General features: G+C 27.7%; 1 protein-coding gene across 1 annotated transcript; it reads right to left on the reverse strand.

The window, feature by feature from the left end:
• Positions 1–207: 207 nt before the first annotated feature.
• LOC137821970 (probable trehalose-phosphate phosphatase J) lies at positions 208–2,903 on the reverse strand. Its single transcript, XM_068626795.1, has 10 exons — positions 2,368–2,903; positions 2,131–2,271; positions 1,963–2,034; positions 1,757–1,849; positions 1,608–1,667; positions 1,424–1,525; positions 1,144–1,291; positions 978–1,048; positions 763–855; positions 208–574 (listed from the first exon to the last, which is right to left on the reverse strand). Exons 1-10 carry the CDS (start codon positions 2,515–2,517, stop codon positions 506–508), a joined length of 999 nt encoding a protein of 332 aa, XP_068482896.1. The 5' UTR covers positions 2,518–2,903; the 3' UTR covers positions 208–505.
• Positions 2,904–19,320: the final 16,417 nt, after the last annotated feature.

Raw genomic sequence — 19,320 nt, forward strand, 5'->3', positions numbered from 1 at the left:
AATAAAATTTAAGATTTACAAAAATACGTATATGTGTCTTTAATGTGGGAAAGGTACTTTATTAAAGAAATAAATAGGGTAATGTTATGGTTGCATATTCACATAGGCTTATAAAGCATTGGTGGAACACTTTTGGTATGCAAGCATTATTACCACATTAAAATTTCTAAACCAACTAATTTTGTATTTGGGAATGTCTAAATCAGCTTTTGGTGTTGGAGATTGCAGTCATCTTTTTTCAGTATATATTGGCCACATATACGATAAGTACAATTCATTTCATAGCAACAGTTGCAACTGCGGCATAAAACATCTGCCTTTCAATATCCGCATGCGCATGCAATGCGATCTTTTTGTTCGGACTTTGTCCTCAAAAATTCATAATTTTAGAAAATAGAATAATCCTATTTCCATTTTCAACAATAAAGTCATACAATTCCATCCACCCCTTCACCCTTCTAAGCCTTCTAAAGTGGTGTCAATTCTTTAACTCATCATCCACAATCTACAACTCTATACACTTCACACTACTCGATCTTTTCCATTCCACCAATCGCCCCAAGAATTGCTCAACCTGTATATGTCGCCATAAAGATAATGTTATATATTTTTCAGATTCACCATTATGCGCGAATTATATACTATAATAAATTGTGGTATAGATGGAATATATATATATATATATATATATATATATATATATATATATATATATATATATATATATATATATATATATATATATATATATATAGGACTTGCCTCTGATGGATCTTGCAAGGTATAGGAAGCATCTGTTTCTTTTGCAACTCTAGAAACAAGTATCCCAATTCCTTGACCCCTACTACGCAAAACCTGATAAGAATATTATACGCATAATGTTAACAAGTTGATCAGTTAACAAACACATGCAGGCGAAAAATGAAATATGCTTTTAACTATAACTAACTAAAAAACCAGTTGACAACATTTATTACCTTAAAAGCATCCTCATCAGTTCGATCATCTCCAATATAGATTGGAAATACATCATTCGAATTCTCGTATCCTACAAATACGCAAACCATATTATATTGAGTCAGAACAAACATGTGAGGTGAGGTATGCATGAAGTAATATATGTATGTATATATATACACTGACCTAATGATTCTAACAAAAATTCAAGAGCCTTGCCCTTGTCCCATTTGATGGTTGGACGAATCTCTAGCACTTTTCTTCCTTGGGTTAGCTTAAGGTGTGGGTAGTCATTGAGCACCAATCTAACTTTGTCCGCCAAGGATGCCCAACTCTAAAGAAAAAGAAAAAGAAGAGGGGGGTAAAAATGGTTAGATAAAATGAGGTTACCCAAATGTCTTTTGGCGTGTGCGTGTGGGTTTGGTAATTCTATTGATTCACAATTGCATAGTAAGTTGACCGGTACCTTTTCGTCAACACAACGAAAGTGAACGGACAAGCAAAACTTATTGTTCTCGACCTTAGCCCCTGGGACAGACTTTGTTCTTTCTAACAAGATCTTGTACACCTGAAATTTATTTTTTATCAGTTACTATCTTACACGTCAATTAGGGGCAAATACAGGATTGCATTTCAAACTAAAACCAAACCTCATCGATCATGGGCAGGAATTGACTCGCGGGTTGGAACAGTACACCTTTATTGTTACCCTAACAAAGAAACAAATTTCAACGTTAAGCAGATAAGCAGAAAGATAGAATCTTCAACACACTTATAAGTTTCAGAAACTCTCTCTCACTTGCTTTCCACTTCGGCTTTTTGTTGGCCCCTTGATGTCCATGCCATGGCTCCCGGCATAGTAAAGTTCTCCCAGTTTTACAAAGTTATAGACCTGACCAAAAAATCAGAAAGAAAGAACCATATTAATTATGATTATAATTAATAAATAATCAATTATAACTTATAAGTCATTTTTATATTTATTTTGCTTTAAAGAAAATGTACCTTGTCCCTGCACCTCCCGGTCACGATTGCTGTGGGAAAATGTCTTGCGATTCCCTTAAGCGTCGCTCTCATCTAATATGAAAAAACTAAGACGCGAATTAATCACCCACATAAGGTCTAGTGTATGTACCCGAATATGAATGAGACAAGAGGGAACAAAAGAAAAACCTTTCTGCTCATGAAAGCTTTATCCGGATCTGTGACTATAGGGGAGAGAGTTCCATCGTAGTCAAGAAAAACTACAATCTGTTTGCCTTTGGAATTATATGTTATTTGCTCAAAGGTATTCAGAGCTGAAGGGTGATAAAGCTGCAAACAGTTGCGAAATAGAAGCAGAGTCAGGTGAGCAGCACAACCACTTATAATCATAAACCACATGTTCATATCATCATATCTTGTGCTTACAATCCAAGATCTTTTTTCTTGGCTTTCTGATTTGCCACGAGTTGGGGAAGAGGCTCTCATTGAATCAATCCAAGCACCAACTTTAGCTCCTTCCAACCTTTTCACAAGATTCTTATGGGGCAGGCCCCAAAACCCGCTAAGCACAGCCATGGATTGTGGCACGGTTGCACTTGGTAAGACGGTTGAGTTTGAAATGGACGCTGTAACGGCAATCAACGTGTTAATAACCTCATGAATCACCACATTTTAGTTGGTCATCATGTCCTCCAAAGTTCAAACCCTTTTGATAGCTTAATAGCCAGAAACTTGTGGATAGAGAAGTTGGAAATGCAAAAGGAAAATAGGAAGCAGAATAAGGGAAATAGAGGGAGGGGTGTGGAGGAGGAGTGCAAAAGCAGAGAAGAGAAGAGAAGGTGATTATGGTACTTGGCTTGTTATTCTTCGGTATAAGGGGCTTTTATAGAATGAAAAAAGTTACGGGGGTAAAAATCACAAGGGATTTCACTAGTTGGCTTTGCATAGCCAAGTCACGAACCAGCCAGGTGTGTCTGGTCAATTTATAAACTTAGGCTTCACGGCACAAACTGACGAAACAACCACTTCTCTCTCCCCCTGCTTCTTGTACTTTTCAGCAACCATTACTAAATATGCAAAATGGAGGGGCCACCATGATCCCACAGCTACCTTCCGTTTTAATTTCTTTTTCTGCTATAAAAAAGTGCATATAATAATTTGGAACCTTCACTGAAAGATTAGTGTAGTTTCCTTACATTTACCACTTATCTGCATTGCATTATTCTATCCATCTCTTTATTGTTGTCAGAAAAGATTCTTCGGTGAATATGAGGTTTGCATACATAGTTTTACTTACTCTAGTCAATAATCAATAATCCAAATAGGTTGTTTGCGTCCCCAATCATCGAACAAAATAATGGAATAGTGGTACCGAAAATTTTAAATTAATTTACTAAATAAAAATCAAGGTCTATTGAATGTGGAGAACATAAATGGGATTTTGCTATTTCTGCACAGTGCAAAGCAAGACCTTGCAAAGTTGGACTCTCGGTTACACTCCTTAGGAAGTGGGGAAGGACAACATAATTTCCCCCACCTTATAATTTTTAGTGTCTTCAGCTTCATGCAGGTTCAGAAAAAGAAAATAAACTCTTAAATGAGGGCATAGTTGCGTTCATAATTGTATTTTATTTTACACTTTGCAAGAGTGTTAATTATGAGTGAAAGTATAAATTCAGCTAGATCAACAACACAATCATGTAATCTTAAAAAGAAGATCTTATCTTCTAGTATCAAGTTGATTCTATAAATTTATAATGATTATAATTTAGTTAACTTATATATATGATAGACCTCATTTCTTATGTTACCCTGATTTAAGATATATCCTATCTCTTATCATCTTGTTTCTTATCAACCAATTATCTGCACACTCTAATCCTATTCAATACACTCTCAAATCATATTTTAGGAATCCAACTATTTACTGACTGAATTAGATTTTGTTGATAAAAAATATACTTATCTAATTGTTACTGCTTAGTTTAGATTGAGATATGCACTATTTCTTTATCGTCTTGTCTTTTAGTATTAGTTTAGTAAGATAAATCCAATCTTTTATTGATCAGTCAGTTGGACACAGAATGTGTAAATATACTCTACAATGACAATGAAATGCATATGATAATTCACTATAAACATAAAATCTATTCACAAAAATTGAGAGAGAGACGAACGTTAAAAGAACAGTATTCATAATGCATAAATATTTTCCTCGAGCAATCATTAGCGAATCTTTTCAATTTCACAATTTTAGAAAATACAAGAACATAGTCATCATCCTTGATTAGTTATCCACTACCTATCTTGCAACAAAGCAGTGAACTTGTTGGTGTCGTTTTTTACAACTAATTGTGTATTTATAAAAACTGATATCCACGGCTATTCGAAAAAAATAAAAAAGAAAATCATTTTGATAAAAACATAAATACAAATAAACTTTATCCTTTTCAAATATAAGTATAAAAAAGCAAAGAAGAAGTAAATTACCTCATGAAATAAAAAAAAAAAAGATTCTCTCTTCTTCCACAACCTCATGTTTTTTTTTATCAGCCCACAACCTCATGTTGATTACTTTTAGTTTTAAAGAGATTATATGGAAATTTGGGGTGCAATTTGGTTAATGGTGCAATTTGGGTTGGAGTTGTGAGTGGTATTTGGAATCATAGGAATTGTGTGTCCTTTAATAGGGGGTGGTAGATGCGCTCGAAGTATTCGCCTTGGTACAGGTAAAGGTTTGGTCGTGGATTTATGCAAAGTCTCATTGTGCTTCCTTCGGGTACTCTAATTGGGTTTTGAACCCAGTGGATTGTATGAGGATGATAATTTAATGTTTTCCTATAGTTAGTTTGGTTGTTCCTTAGATATTCAGGTAGGTGTTTCGTGGTAGGAGTATGGTAAGGTGTTTTGCTCTTTATGTATAAGGGTTGAACCACCCCTGAAGTGGTTCCCATTTATTTATTTTTTATTGCCGATAAAAGAAAATATGGGAAAAAAGAATTCTAACATATGAGGTATGAAGCAAATCTATGATAGATGAAGCACTTAATCCCCTTGTATAGTTTCACAGAAACTTAAACAAGCAGCACCTACCAACCTTGTTTAAGCATACACTTGAAAAGCAGGGGCATAATTGGTAAGAACTTTTTCGAATCATACATACCTAAAATATCAAGCATTACTACTAGGACCTAATTTAAGGGCTCTATGTCTATGACTTCTTATATTTAGATATTAACACATACATTATTTATACCATTTTATAGGTTTTGTGACAGTCATGGACTGAAGTCTAACGCTGTGGATTTTAGTTAATCTTTAGTATGGGTCTTGGAATTATTTTTTTTAAAACTTATCACTTTTATTGATTTATATCTGAGATTGAAATATTGTGATTGAATCCAATATTATAAAAGTGGACTTTAAGTCTAACTTAACCCCATAAAATCGGCTCAATGATGTGAGGTTTGCACCCACTTATATACAATGAATTGTCCCCATCTCTAGTCGATGTGGGATCTCCATCACTCAATAATAGAGTAAAGTTAGGTTAATACTGATTTTTGTAAATAATAAAAAAATTGTTTACTTTGAGATTGAGGACAACGATCATGAAAATTGACAGTATGATGGTAATTAATTTAGAAACATAACTCAATTTAGGATCAGGTGTAAAGAGAAGAAGGATGAGCACTACTATATATATATAACAAAAGAAGATAATCTGATAAAAATAATAAATCGACTAACTAGCTAAACTAAATGTTTTAGTTAAAAGATATCCTTCATAGTTAAAACAAATTTTAATATCAATCAAATTATTATTAATAAGTCTATTCTTCTTTTCAAATAGAAATTTCTTCGACATTACGATTTCCCATTACATTTGTTTACTTTTATCATTTGAAATTAAAAATAAAAGATCCAATTTTATGTACAAAAATTAGCACAGATTTTTCTATGAATTCATTATATGTTAAACAATTAATTCTAGAAGTTGGATATTCAAATAATGGGGGAATATTTTTTTTTGTATTTATTTTAAATTTATCTTGTGATTCTTGTACATTCAAATTTATTAATTTTATTTTTAATTTAAAAATATATTATTTTATTCCTTCGTTATAGTTATAGTTAACACTACAAGAAAATCATGAAATAAAAACATTTTTAGTGATAAAAAATAATTAGTTGTTATAGTAACTAAATTAGAGACCATTTTAGAAACTAAAAAAATTTTGGTTTCTAAATTAGTTTATATTATTGTTAAATGGTTTCTAAATTGGTATATAATTAGAAACCAAAGTTTTTGCTACCAAATTTAGAAACTAAATAATTGATAATTAAAACCTTAGTTGCTAATTAGATACCAATTTAGAAATCATTTAACAATAATATAAACTAATTTAGAAACCAATTTTTTTTTAGTTTTTAAAATGGTTTCTAATTTAGTTACTATAACAACTAATTTTTTTTCTCTCTAAAATTTATTACTATTTCATGTTTTTCTTGTAGTGTAAATTTAAGATTTAGTGATATTTTTTGTTATCACAAAGAACTGAATTCATATAATATGTAGTGTTTTTTTTTTATCAGCATGTAGTGTTACTCTTTTTATATATAGATTTAACGATAGTAATTATTTTGTTTTTTTCCCTTAACTATATTTTTACCAATCTCTAACAGTTGATTAAAGTTCCGTTTGTAACAAGAGGAGAAAAGTAAAAAAAAAATATCAATGAAAGGAAAGTTGGAAAAATAAGAAAAAAATAAAATGAAATCACAAAACACAATACTTTTTTATTCTTTCAAATTTTTCTTTTGATGATTTGAGGAGATTTGTGAAGAAAGTGGATTTTTTTAAAATTAATTTTATATAAATTAATTCTATATAAATTGATTATATATAAAAATTATGTTTTAATATAAATATATATATATATATAATTTTTATTTTATAATAAAATGAATAATTAAAAAGTAATGTAAAATTTAATTATTAATATGTATTTTTATCATTATTTATTAATTTTTAATTTTTAATTTAAAATTTATTTTAATTTTAATTTTACCTTTTAAAGTTTTTATATTAAATGATTTTAAATTATTTTACATTTATTATATTTATCAAATCACTAACAAACTTTCACATCATTCATTAACTTTAATCGAAACAACTTCACTTTCATATTAAATCACTCTAAATTCATTATCTCGAATTTTTTTCCAATCACACCCTAAACATATAGAATAAGTGAATGTACTGAGCTACAAGCTACTTTGATCATATGCATATTGTATTTTATTATTATTATTCAGTATATTCCAATAATTGATTTTTTTTAATAAATGTTACAATCCTACGTAAACCAATTTCCTATATAATTGATGAGAAATGCTATTTTTCAAGCATCGTCCAAATAATTTGTTAGTCGAATTAGTTGTTTATTAAGTTATTAGAAGATTTAATTGAGAGATTGAATGAGTTTAATATTTCCCAACGCTGCTATTTTTTTTTATTTCTTATGATATATTTAAACAATTTTTTCACAGGTATTTTTTGAGAGAAAAGTAATAAAAAAATGTTTTTTCTTCTATAAGTTAAAATTAGTCTATGTTGAAGTTAAAAAATAAAATTTTAAAAAAATAATTACAAATTAATTTAAATAAATTTTAGAATAAAAATCTATTTATTAATAAGTGGATTTTAAGTCAATATCAATATTAACTGAATCTGTGGTTTGATAAACTTAATAAATTCACACTATAATAAATTTTAAATAATTTTAATATTATATTAAAAAAAATATTTTAAATCTAACTAAATTTTAGAAAACTGATTTATAAAATACACTTTGCCGTTTGCACTTATGTGAAATGTGTTAATATGTAGTTCATATGAGATTTCCAATACCATTGAAATTAAATTATATTTTTTAAAATATTATTGAATAACTTTTAAATAATGTGAGATTCACTTTCTTTTGAGTTGATGAACGTAACATTTATTGAATAGTAAAAGGTTAATTAAGAAAATGTGTGAAAAGTGTGCTATTAATCTTTTTATTTGTTTCCATGTCCACAAATTCGTGGCGTACGTACAGTCAACCGGTGGCCTTGGAGATTCTTCCAAACAAATTTCCATTTCAAATCGGGACTAGATTAATTAAAAATTATGGTTTTAATATTCTTATTTTTTCCATTCATAATTATTATCTCATGTACATATGATTAGTTTTTTTAAAAAAAGAAAATGTTAATAATATTAGTGTTACATTTATAATTTATAATAAAAAAACTTTTATTTAATTTCTCAATGATTTGTAGGTAATAGCTGTCAATAAAACTGGTATGAATGCTATTATGCTTTGTTATTCATATCCCTCGTTCTATAACTTCTTTCTACGTGTTTCCAATTGCATAAAGCGAAGGGGGAACATAATAGGTTAGCATTGAACATGAAAACAAAATTTAAGTGGACCAAACTGCGATAACTGCTTTGGACTTTGGAGGTCCTTTTTGAAAAATATTTGTCGTTGTTATTAAAGAATAGGAAAAAGGTCAAATAATCTGACCAAGCAAAGTTTCAATGTTGCTTCCAATGGAAACCAAAGAGCGAAAATTTAACAGCAAAAGGTCCCAAAACGACGAAGGAATTTTGGCAACTAGGATGCCTTTGTCTATACGTGACTACTTTTCTTATGTGTAAATGTTCTCCTCTTCTCCCTCCAACTTTTCTAACATTTTTTCATACAATTAATAAACTTAAATAATACTTTTCTAATTTGTTTATATATATTTATCTCTATCACATCAATCATTTTATCTTTTATACTTTCTTTTTTCTATATCCTTTTATGAACAACTTTGTTAACTAAAACTTTATATCAATACAACTTGTTTTTCTTTTCTGTACATGGATTTTCGAGGAAAATAAAATAAAAAAATTAAGGAGAAAATGATGGGGATGATGTTTGATTGAAACGTGTGGGATTTGTAAAAGGATAGATAGCTGTGATGTGACCACGTGTATCCATCGTGTCCACTCTCTACAATACAATTGGGCCACTTTCAGTTGGCTGTTTCCATTGGGTGGGAACTAGTTTTGAGGATCTTTTACTTTTACCTTAACACTCTGTTTTGCGTCTGTGGTGTGTAATTTTGTCTTTTTTCTTGGTTATGAGATGGTCTATTTAAGTTATGTAATGAGTTCTTTATATCAATAACAAATTATTTTATGTTACATTTTATAATTTTTTTTAAATATCTTCTCAACAAATTTAAGCATTTGAAATATATCAGTATTATAATTACTATTTGAAGTGAAGGAATAATTTTAAGATTGAGTTAGATATTGTCAAATCACATCTTATTGTTTTGTTATTTTAATATATAAAATAAGAAGAGAATATATCTTAACTTTTTTTATATATTTTTTTAGTGTATGTGCATGTGTGTATATGAGAATTCTTTATTTTTTTAGCTGAAATATATTAGTTACTTTTATTTAAAAGTTAGAGAAAAGGGTCTACCAGTTCTTATGTGATAGTAAAATTCTTTCATGGATATCACCAGGTCATTTATCTTTTTTTATATCTCAATCAACTCCATATTTAAAAGATTCTTAATCAACTCTTAACATTGAAAATTTTGGCATTACAATGTTTTAAGAAGATATATGGAATCTTAGAAAATGGTCAGCAGTGTTTTTTTTAATCTATGATTTCTTCTTTAAAGTTCAATTAAACAAAACTATTTAGAAGTTGTATGATTTTCTAAATCTAAACAAATTGTAATTATACTTACGTTCATATACATATGATTTCATCACATGATATGTATCATGAACACATTTTACTTTTTTAAAAGCTAATATTAATTTTTTTGCACAAATTAAAAATAAAGAATTGGGGAAACTATATAAAAGAGTTTTTACAAATTAGTGAATGCATAACCTGTTTTAAACTTATGAAATAAGTATAAGGGAGGTGAAAATCTAGGAGAAAAGGAACAGGAGAAATCTTGGAAGATATCTATGCTTAATGAATCATTGCTTAGTAAAACAAATCTAGATTTACATGGTTAAAGGAAGGGTGATTGCAATAATAAATTTTACCATGCAACGATCAATTGGAAAAGGAAGAAAAACTTGGTCAGAGGAATAATGTTGATTCATGGAAACTATAGGTGGTGAAACAGAATTTTCCAAAAGACCAGAAGTTTCACATGGAGAGAGTTCTGCACAAACTTAAGATAACTTGAGAAAGAGAAATGTATTTCACTCAGAATCTGAATTGTTATGCCCAGCCCATTCTATCAAGCGGAATAAAAACATGCAAATAATGTCCTAAATCATTCTTTCACACTGTGTGGGGTAATTGCTACATACAGATGGATAAATATGAGTGCAATTTTATCATCTTTTTTTGTCAGCAAGTGCAATTTTACCTTGTAATTTGAATTTATATCATTGTAATTTTAATTTAGATTATTGCTAACATAATGAATTTAAATAAACTAAATGGAAATTACAATGAGAATGTACATTATGTAACTCAGTATGTCAAGTTCCGCTGATCTTGGAATAATGTTGGGTCCTTGCAATTTCATTATGCATATATAGTGAGAATGTAACCCAAGCTTGTGCAAAAAATATAAGATATTGCCCTTTGGTTGTTTGCAAGGTATGATGCATTAAAGTATATCTTATAATTAGTCGTTGGTATTAAACTTTACAATTGTATATATTGTTTTAGTTTTTGAAGTAAGTTCACTCAGTTATCTAATATTTATATGATTGTGTGTAAATAGGTTATATTCACCTTCTTTATGGTGATAATTTTCCTCTATATTATATACATAATGGATTGGTATTTTTTTTACCAAAGTTTAGAGGTTTTTTAACCTTGTATATAAGAGTTAGAATATTTCTCAAATATTTATTATAGTCTCTTGTGTCTTCCTCAATTTAAGACGAAAGAGAAATGGTAGGTAGTAGTACTTGATTAGAATTGCATTAACAAGATCCAATGTTTCTTGGATTCCAATATAAATATATGTCTTACCTCTGAGTCAGTTTTTGAATACAACTTTTTCTCCCTTCTTGGCTGCCAACCTAGCACAGGAAGAGTGGCATCCGTAGGCCATAGTGTCTTTAGATTTTTGTATAGTAGATGCTATAATGCATGAACCTCTTTGGGTCAAAGGTAGAATCCAATGCGTTTCAAAATGTCCTTTGTCACATAGGTTCCTTGCTATTGGGATCATGATATTCGAATATGTTTGGCAACTTTATATAATTTTTTTTAAAGAGAAAACAAATACTTTTTTTTCTGTAAATTAAAAATAATTTACTTATAAACTTAAAATAAAACAAGAATTTAGGAAAAAATATATGAAATATTTTTTATAAAATAATTAATACATATCTTAATTTAAACTTATAATCAAATTTATTTTACTTTTTCTTTTCTTTTTATAGTTTTTTTTTTCTATTTTTCTCCCTCCATCACTCTTTTCCTTTAGACAAATAATAACATGTGTCCTTAAGAAGAAAAAAAAGGTAGAAGTTATTTAATACAAAAACACCCATCATATTAAAAAGACAAATGGAAAGCATTTTTTTTAAGAGAGTAAAGAAGAAGAAAATTAAAATAATACTAATATATGATAATAATGAAAATCGTAATAACCATTATACCAAATCATTAAAAATATATTAAGTAGTTGTTGGTATAATAGAAATTGTATTATTGTAAAAGAGATTTTTAATTTAAATTAATTTTAATTTAAGTTTTTGTGTGAAAAGAGAAGAAACCTTTCGGTCATTCAAAAATTTGAGCGGAAGTTAATTATTTATAAAATCAATAAATATTTTATATTAATAAAGATAATACATAATAATATATCAATATAATATAATTGAAGAACCTACAAATAAATATTTTAATATTTCAAGTGTTTATATATTACAATTTTTTATTTTATTTTCTTCAATAGTTCTTGGAGTTCTAATATTGAGTAAGCAATATCTCAAGTTCTTATTATCTTGAGTGAGTAATATAATATGTAGAGTAGAGATCATCTTATTCTGCTTTAACCCTTGTGAAAAGTGACACAAACTTTTTAAAGAATTCTCATATATTGAGTTTGTAATCGTTCTTTCTTTATTTATATGGCGCAATCAAATTAGATTTAAAATTTAAAATTTTTTAGTTCATAGTTTAAAGAGAATAATTCTTACTTATCTATAATATGTTTTAGATTAGTTCGCAGTCAAGAAAAAATTTATGAAAAATTGTTAGTGATTGGATTAAGTAACTTAATTTAATATTTTATTATAGATTAAGTCGAAGTAATAGTAAAACATATCCTCTCAGTTTTAATCATTTTTAATAAATTATATTTATAAACACGATATATATTAAAAAAATATTATTAAATAACAATTAAATTTAAATAAAAAAATAATTAATCACTATATAAATTAACTTAGATATTATTTTTTATTTTGATTTTGTTGTAGTGGTAATGAAAGTGTATTGGTATTCATTACTTTTACTTATTTTTTAAAATTTTGAAAATTTAGAAATTGCATATGCTATTTAAATTTTAAAGGTAATAGAAGAAGTAATGTAAACACTTCAGGGAAGTGATAACTTTTAGATTTGGATCCACTCTTAGTTTTGCTTCCTGATCCTCTTTCTTGGCTATGCCCTTTCGCCATAAGCAATGCTCGCGCAACTTACGTTTGAAGTTGATAGATCCGTCAATTTTTTTGACTCCAAATTTTGATAATCACATTTCGAATTAAAGATTTTTTATACCACTTGTTAGAAAATGAGAGGAAAGTACATTCCAAATGTATTAACAAAATAGATATATTAGTGAAAATAAATGATTGTTAAAGAACGACTAAATAATTTATCTTTATTAAATAATAATTAATAGAAGAGATTTAGGGAAGATTCTCTTCTACTGCAATATTAGAATTAGAGAGCACTAAATAATATATATAAAACAGTAGAATTAGAGAGCACTAAAAGCATATCCAAAATCCATAACCCTCATGAAAACTTTCTCTCACTAATAAAACACTGAAAAAAACCACTTGCTTTCTTTAGATGTTTTTTACACATTGTTGTTCATGAAATAAACATAACAAATATATAAGATATCATGGATTCATTTCTACCAGACACGCACATGAACACAGACTGCTTCTAGCAATTACATAGAAAATTCCTTGTTCGAATTTTGACCAATTATAAGCCACATTAAACAGTATAGCATAAACATGTTTTGTTTTGATTAGCATAAGGGAAATTTTGTTAAAGGGATATGCAATTTGCAAGTATGGCTCCATTGTAGTGAATTACATCCACCATTCAGAAAGCCTCTTCAATCTCTCATTCTCAAAGATAATTTATCCCAAATTAGAAACCCCACTGTGGGAGCACACATCAGATATATGGTAATCAACTGAAAAAACTGCCAGCCACCATTTGGATAACCCATCGAGGGAGGCCAAATATTCATAACATGATTTTTTTAATTTATTTTTTATTTTATTGCATCATATACATGAGTATAATTTTTGTTCAGATGCAAAAATCTTGTAAAGCACATATTTTAATATTTATTTATTTATTAATAGAAATACTATTAAAATAAAATTATTTTATTTTTATGACTTAAAATATTATTTAATATATAGATCTTAAACTTTTTAGTATGATGAAATAGAAAGGTATTATTATTATTGTTAACAAATGAGTGGTCCCGTTAAAAAAAAGAAGAAGAAAAGCCAGTTGCAGCAGGCCAAGGGTCCACACATAGTTGCCTTTCTGTGATGTGACTTGCCAGCCACAATGGCAAGGCAATGATTCATCTTGGACCCACAAATCAAGGCTTAGTGCTAAGCCCACTTATGCCCACCATGCCCACATCTTTTCTGAGTGCAACGAGCTTTATAAATCATTCAGTAATCCAAAACAAATATACACTTAAATTCTCTAATCCCACCACCCTCTTACCTCTTCATTTCTAATCTGCATTTCCGGATATCCACTCTCCCTCTTTAGTTTTTTTTTTAGATTTTCATTGCTTTCAGTTTTGTATATCCTATGATCTTCAATGGGTCATTGGAAATTTTGGAATGTAATTCACTTGTCAAAGTTGGAATGATGCTATTAGAGCAAGTTGGGGTGCTTTTTAAACCCCTTGCATCAATTCTCTTTTCAGTTTTAAGTCACAAAAATCTAAAAGGCTACAGGTTTTAATGCCTCCTCGCATTTTTCATCACATATCTCCTACTTGAATATGCAAAGATTAGGTCCCCAAAATCTTATAGGGCACGCATAGCAGATTTAATACCTCAATGAGTGGCACCAATAAGGTTGTGATAGGAGATTTGGAGTTGGATCAAAAGAGAGTACTTGATGCGTATAATCATCACTTTTTTTCTATTAGTATAAAGTAAATCGACCCACTACATAAATATAAGATTACTCCCTTCTTTTTTTATTTTTTTTATATCAAAGAATCTAGTTAAATGTACTTAGTGAAACGAATAAGAACATTCTACGAACAAATTATTATCATAAATGTAATTTATACACTGATAATGAGTAAAAAGGATTGTTCCTTGAATCTTTGTCATTATCTTAACGAAGTTTCCTTCCATTGCTTGTGTTTTATTATTAGTGCATGGAGCACTAGCTAGAATGGTCCAAACTGTAATTGATTGCTCTACAATGCTACCCCATCTAAAACACATTACATCTAATAATTTAACGCTACTTTATTTTACAATTGCACAATTTTTAGTTCTTGTATATTTTTAGATATAAGGGTGGGTCTGGACCATTGAATCTGACTATTCATTTGCATCAATGCCTTCCTCTGCACATCAATCACACATCAGTAACAGGTGTTCTTCCTTAAAAATAAATTGTATTTGGCCTAACTGCTAATGAAATGTACTATTTTTATAAGTAATGTTCATAAGAAATCATCTCAACTTTAATAAATAAATAGAAGTTGAATGAAGTGAACTCACAAATTATGTCTCCACACTAAATAAGCAAATAAGTGAAGTGAATCTGGTATAGGTTTTAATTACTAATCTTATTTATGTAATTCGGATTGCAAGAGAGAAAACAAAACCAAAACTTAAATTAGGAACAAATTTAGTGTCTGTTTTCTTGAAAAGGCAGTGCAGTTTAAATGACCCTTTATAGAACATGAGAGAAACGACCCTTCTAGCTAACGAACATCCATAGTAAATAGGAGACGTAGTGTATAAAGTTTTTATGCTCTCAACCCATTACTAATTGCCATCTGGGTTGCTCATATATTTTATTATAATAACTTAATAATACGGCTATACTAAGTTAAAATTACGTATCATATTTTTATTTAATCTAAATTGTGTTGTTGTTTATCACTCAATTTCTGCTTCTCATTTTTCTTATCACATCCATATCTTTTTTTTCTCTCCTCTTTTCTTACAGCTAAATATTGATACACCTCCCAAAAAAGAGTACACAACCACTGTTTTTAATTATTTTAAGGGTTTTATATTTTTTTTAATGGTGTGTTTGTTTTTCTCAATATTTCACTTCAAAGAGATAATTAATTATATTTATTTTAGTATTTATGTTTATTATAATAAAATAATTAAATTAAAGCAGAAATATTTAAATAATGTATTAAACAAATTAAATTATTTTAAGATAATTTTAAATTATTTTTAAATTTTATTTTACAAATTTTATTTTAAATATATTAATATGAAAAAAAATTATACTATATTAATCAAATCACCTACAATTTTTCTATTAAAATCTAAAATCCTTTTCATAATCCAAACAATCTCATTTTTTATACACTTTTTTCTTAAATCAATTATTTTTCATTTTCTTACCTCCAAACAAAGTATAAATAATTTTATTGAAAAGTTAAAATAATATTATCACACTGTTTAAAAGAGAATAAGAGAATGTTCTTCTTATTATTCTCAACTTCAACATTAAATTTTGATTTGGCAAAATTTGAAGGTCAATTATAGTTTTAAATTTTTAAGCATTTTTATCTAAATATAATAAAGATTTTATTCGTTACAATTGTTACCATGAGTTTTAAAATTTTAAATATCATTTTCCATACCAACGTTCTAATCTCGTATCTTTCATTTAATTTACATATTTTTATTATATTATTGGTAACATAGAATTTTCTGACTTTATCAATAATTAATATTTCTTCATGTAATGTTATTAATTATTGCCAATATTATTATTTATTGTGTACATATGCTTGCTATTATATATATATCTTTATCAATGTATTAAATTTAAATTTGAATTCCTTTATTTTGACTTGATTTGTATTCCTTATCGAGCCAACACTTGTATTATGACATTCATTGATGTCACACTTAATTAGTTAAAAATTGATATTATGTGTGAGTGGCTAAAGAACTTGGTGGGTGTAATTGGGTTATATACATGTGCAGAAATGAAAGTTATAAAGGGATGTAGAGTACCAAAAATAATAACACAGAAAGGGCAGTGTTACAGCGACCGAAGCAGCTTATGGAAAAAGGAAAAGGAGATAATAAGGGGACGTGCATTGCTGCCATAGAATCTGAGTCAAAATGCGCATCTAGCTATCATGTATGCCGAGGAACTCTGAGACACAGAATAAACAAGAAAAAAAATGTGGCATTTTGGATGATCGTGGTTACTTCAACTAAGTTGTCAAGAACAAGAATCCTTCTTCCCTCTGCATGCCCTGTTGCAGAATTTGAAACCCAACCCCACACCAAAATATAAACTAATAACCTCCCCTCATTGCTTTCCCTCTAACATTTTTCAATTTTATCTCCTTTAATAATCCACTAAATATTGTGGTTCTAACTAACATCTCCTTATTCATCGTACAAACACCCACGTTGGACCAGACTGGGCCTTTCTTAACAGCCTACCATTCCTACTTACTCCTCACCACGTGCTTCTATGCAACGATATTACAAGTACAAAGAATCTAACGTTTAATATTTTCTCAGATAATAAGCAAGTTTTGGGACTTCTTGTTGTATAAGAGTTATACTTAATTTTATTTATTTATTGTTGAACACTTGCTTTTTTTAAGATAAGAAAATTATTAAATATAATTTAATTTTAAATATTAAAATAATTAGTTAGTATTTGATTAAATTAGAAACTATTTTATAAACTAAAAAAATCGTTAGTATTTAAATTAATTTTTATTATTAATAAAAGTTTATAAAATATTTTTTAAATTAGTATATAATTATTAACTACAAAGATTTTAACTACTTACTACCTTATTTATAGATTAGTCTCTATTAGTTTTTAGAGACTAATTTAAAATCTAAGATATTAATAAATAATTAAATATGAATTTAAAAATTATTTTTAACTTTTTTATTAATAATAAAAATTACTTTATATATAAACAATTTTTTAGTCTTTAAATTATTATCTAATTTAATTAATACAGTGATTAATTATTTTTAATTTATAAATTTAATTTTTATTTAATAATTTTTTTATAGTATTTATTTAGTAAAGAAAAACTGTTCTTTAGAGTTTTACCCACCCTTCATACACATATGATGGAGAAGAAGGAAAAGTAAAATCAGCAACAACCACTATGAAATATAAATTAATTTTTAGAGATCAAAATAATTAGTTGTAATAGTAATTAAATTAGAGACCATTTTGAAAACTAAAACAAAAATTGGTTTCTAAATTAATTTCTATTATTGTTAAATAGTTTCTAAATTGGTATCTAATTATCAACCAAGGTTTTAGAGACTAAATTTAGAAACTAAATAATTGGTAGTTAAAATCTTGGTTGCTAATTAGATACTAATTTAAAAATTATTTAACAATAATATAAAGTAATTTAGAAACCAATTTTTGTTTTAGTTTCTAAAATGATATCTAATTTAGTTATTATTGTAACTAATTATTTTGATTTCTAAAAATTAGTTTTTATTTAATTATTTTAGTTTTTAAAAATTAATTTATATTTAATGATTTTCTTGTAGTAACCTGGTTAATTTGTCAATCACCCAATGCACTCCATAAATTAGATATGTACAAGAATAAAGAATTACCTCCAAGAAAAAAGAAACTAAATCTTTGAAAATTTTCATTTCAGGTGGAGGCTGTTTCATTTGATCGTGCGTCTACTTGTAATTACATGTTTACGTGATCTGATTCACATTATTATTATTGGCATTATCATGTACGGCGAAAATAATTAGAAAGAGGAAAATGAAGAAGAAAGGACAAAAATTGAATAGAGGAATGAAGTGAAAGAATGAAAAGCAATGATATTGTGTTACGTACATCCACATTAAATCATTAGTCACAACTCAAAAACCATTATTCCAAATAAGAAGATACTTGCTTCCGGATTACTATCTGTCTTTAAGTGCCTGGGTAATTAGCCAAGTGCGATCATGCAAAAAATAAAATTAAATACCACGTATCGCTGCTTCGTATACCCTAAGAATCGTATGTACATAATAATAAGATATTCTAAGTACGATGAGTTACTTAACAAATATTCTAACCTACCTACCTTAGTTAATTGTTATCATTTAAAATATGGACTCATACTTCAAATTCTAACTTACTTTGACTAACTATACTTCAAATTCTAACTTACTTTAACTAAGTCTTATCACTAATGATTTATTCACTCATAAATAAGATTCTAATTATCTATCATTCAAAATTAATTAAAAATCTCAAGAACAATTTAATCAATCCTAACCCAAGTAAGCAGGACTAAATAATTTTTAAATTAATATAATAAAATGAGACAAAAATTAGTGATGCAAACTTTAATCTTTTAAAAAAATATACACTACAAGAAAAACGTGAATTATATACGGATCAAAATCCGTATGTAAATAAATATTACATACGTATTTATATCGTATGTAAACCAAGTTTCTTCCGTGATCAAAGAAACTTTAATCACTACATCAGACAACTTTAGTATTATTATGATTTTTATTATACTTATTATTATTAATAATATTATTAATATGAATAATATGAATATAATTTATATTATTATTAATAATAATAAAATTTATATCATTATTATTATTAATAAAATTTATATTATTATTATCAATAATAATAATAAGTATAAATTATATTAATAATAATAAGTATAATGAAAATCATAATGTGACCAAAGAATTTGTCTGGTCTAGTGGTTAATGCTTCTTTCGTCACTGAAAAGACTTGGTTTCGAGTCTTGCCCTTGATATTAATAAGGGACTTGGGTTCGAGTCCTATACATTGTCTTGTAGTGTGGAACATGAAA

This window comes from Phaseolus vulgaris, chromosome 9 (assembly GCF_000499845.2).
Source record: "Phaseolus vulgaris cultivar G19833 chromosome 9, P. vulgaris v2.0, whole genome shotgun sequence".
In the NCBI taxonomy this organism is placed as follows: domain Eukaryota; kingdom Viridiplantae; phylum Streptophyta; class Magnoliopsida; order Fabales; family Fabaceae; genus Phaseolus; species Phaseolus vulgaris.

Coding starts and splice junctions, on each gene's coding strand:
- LOC137821970 (XM_068626795.1), bottom strand. CDS start 2,517: ATGGCTGTGCTTAGCGGGTTTTGGGGCCTGCCCCATAAGAATCTTGTG. Junction 2,035..2,130: donor AAGCTTTCATGAGCAGAAAG/GTTTTTCTTTTG, acceptor TTTTCATATTAG/ATGAGAGCGACGCTTAAGGG. Junction 1,850..1,962: donor CCGGGAGGTGCAGGGACAAG/GTACATTTTCTT, acceptor TTTTTTGGTCAG/GTCTATAACTTTGTAAAACT.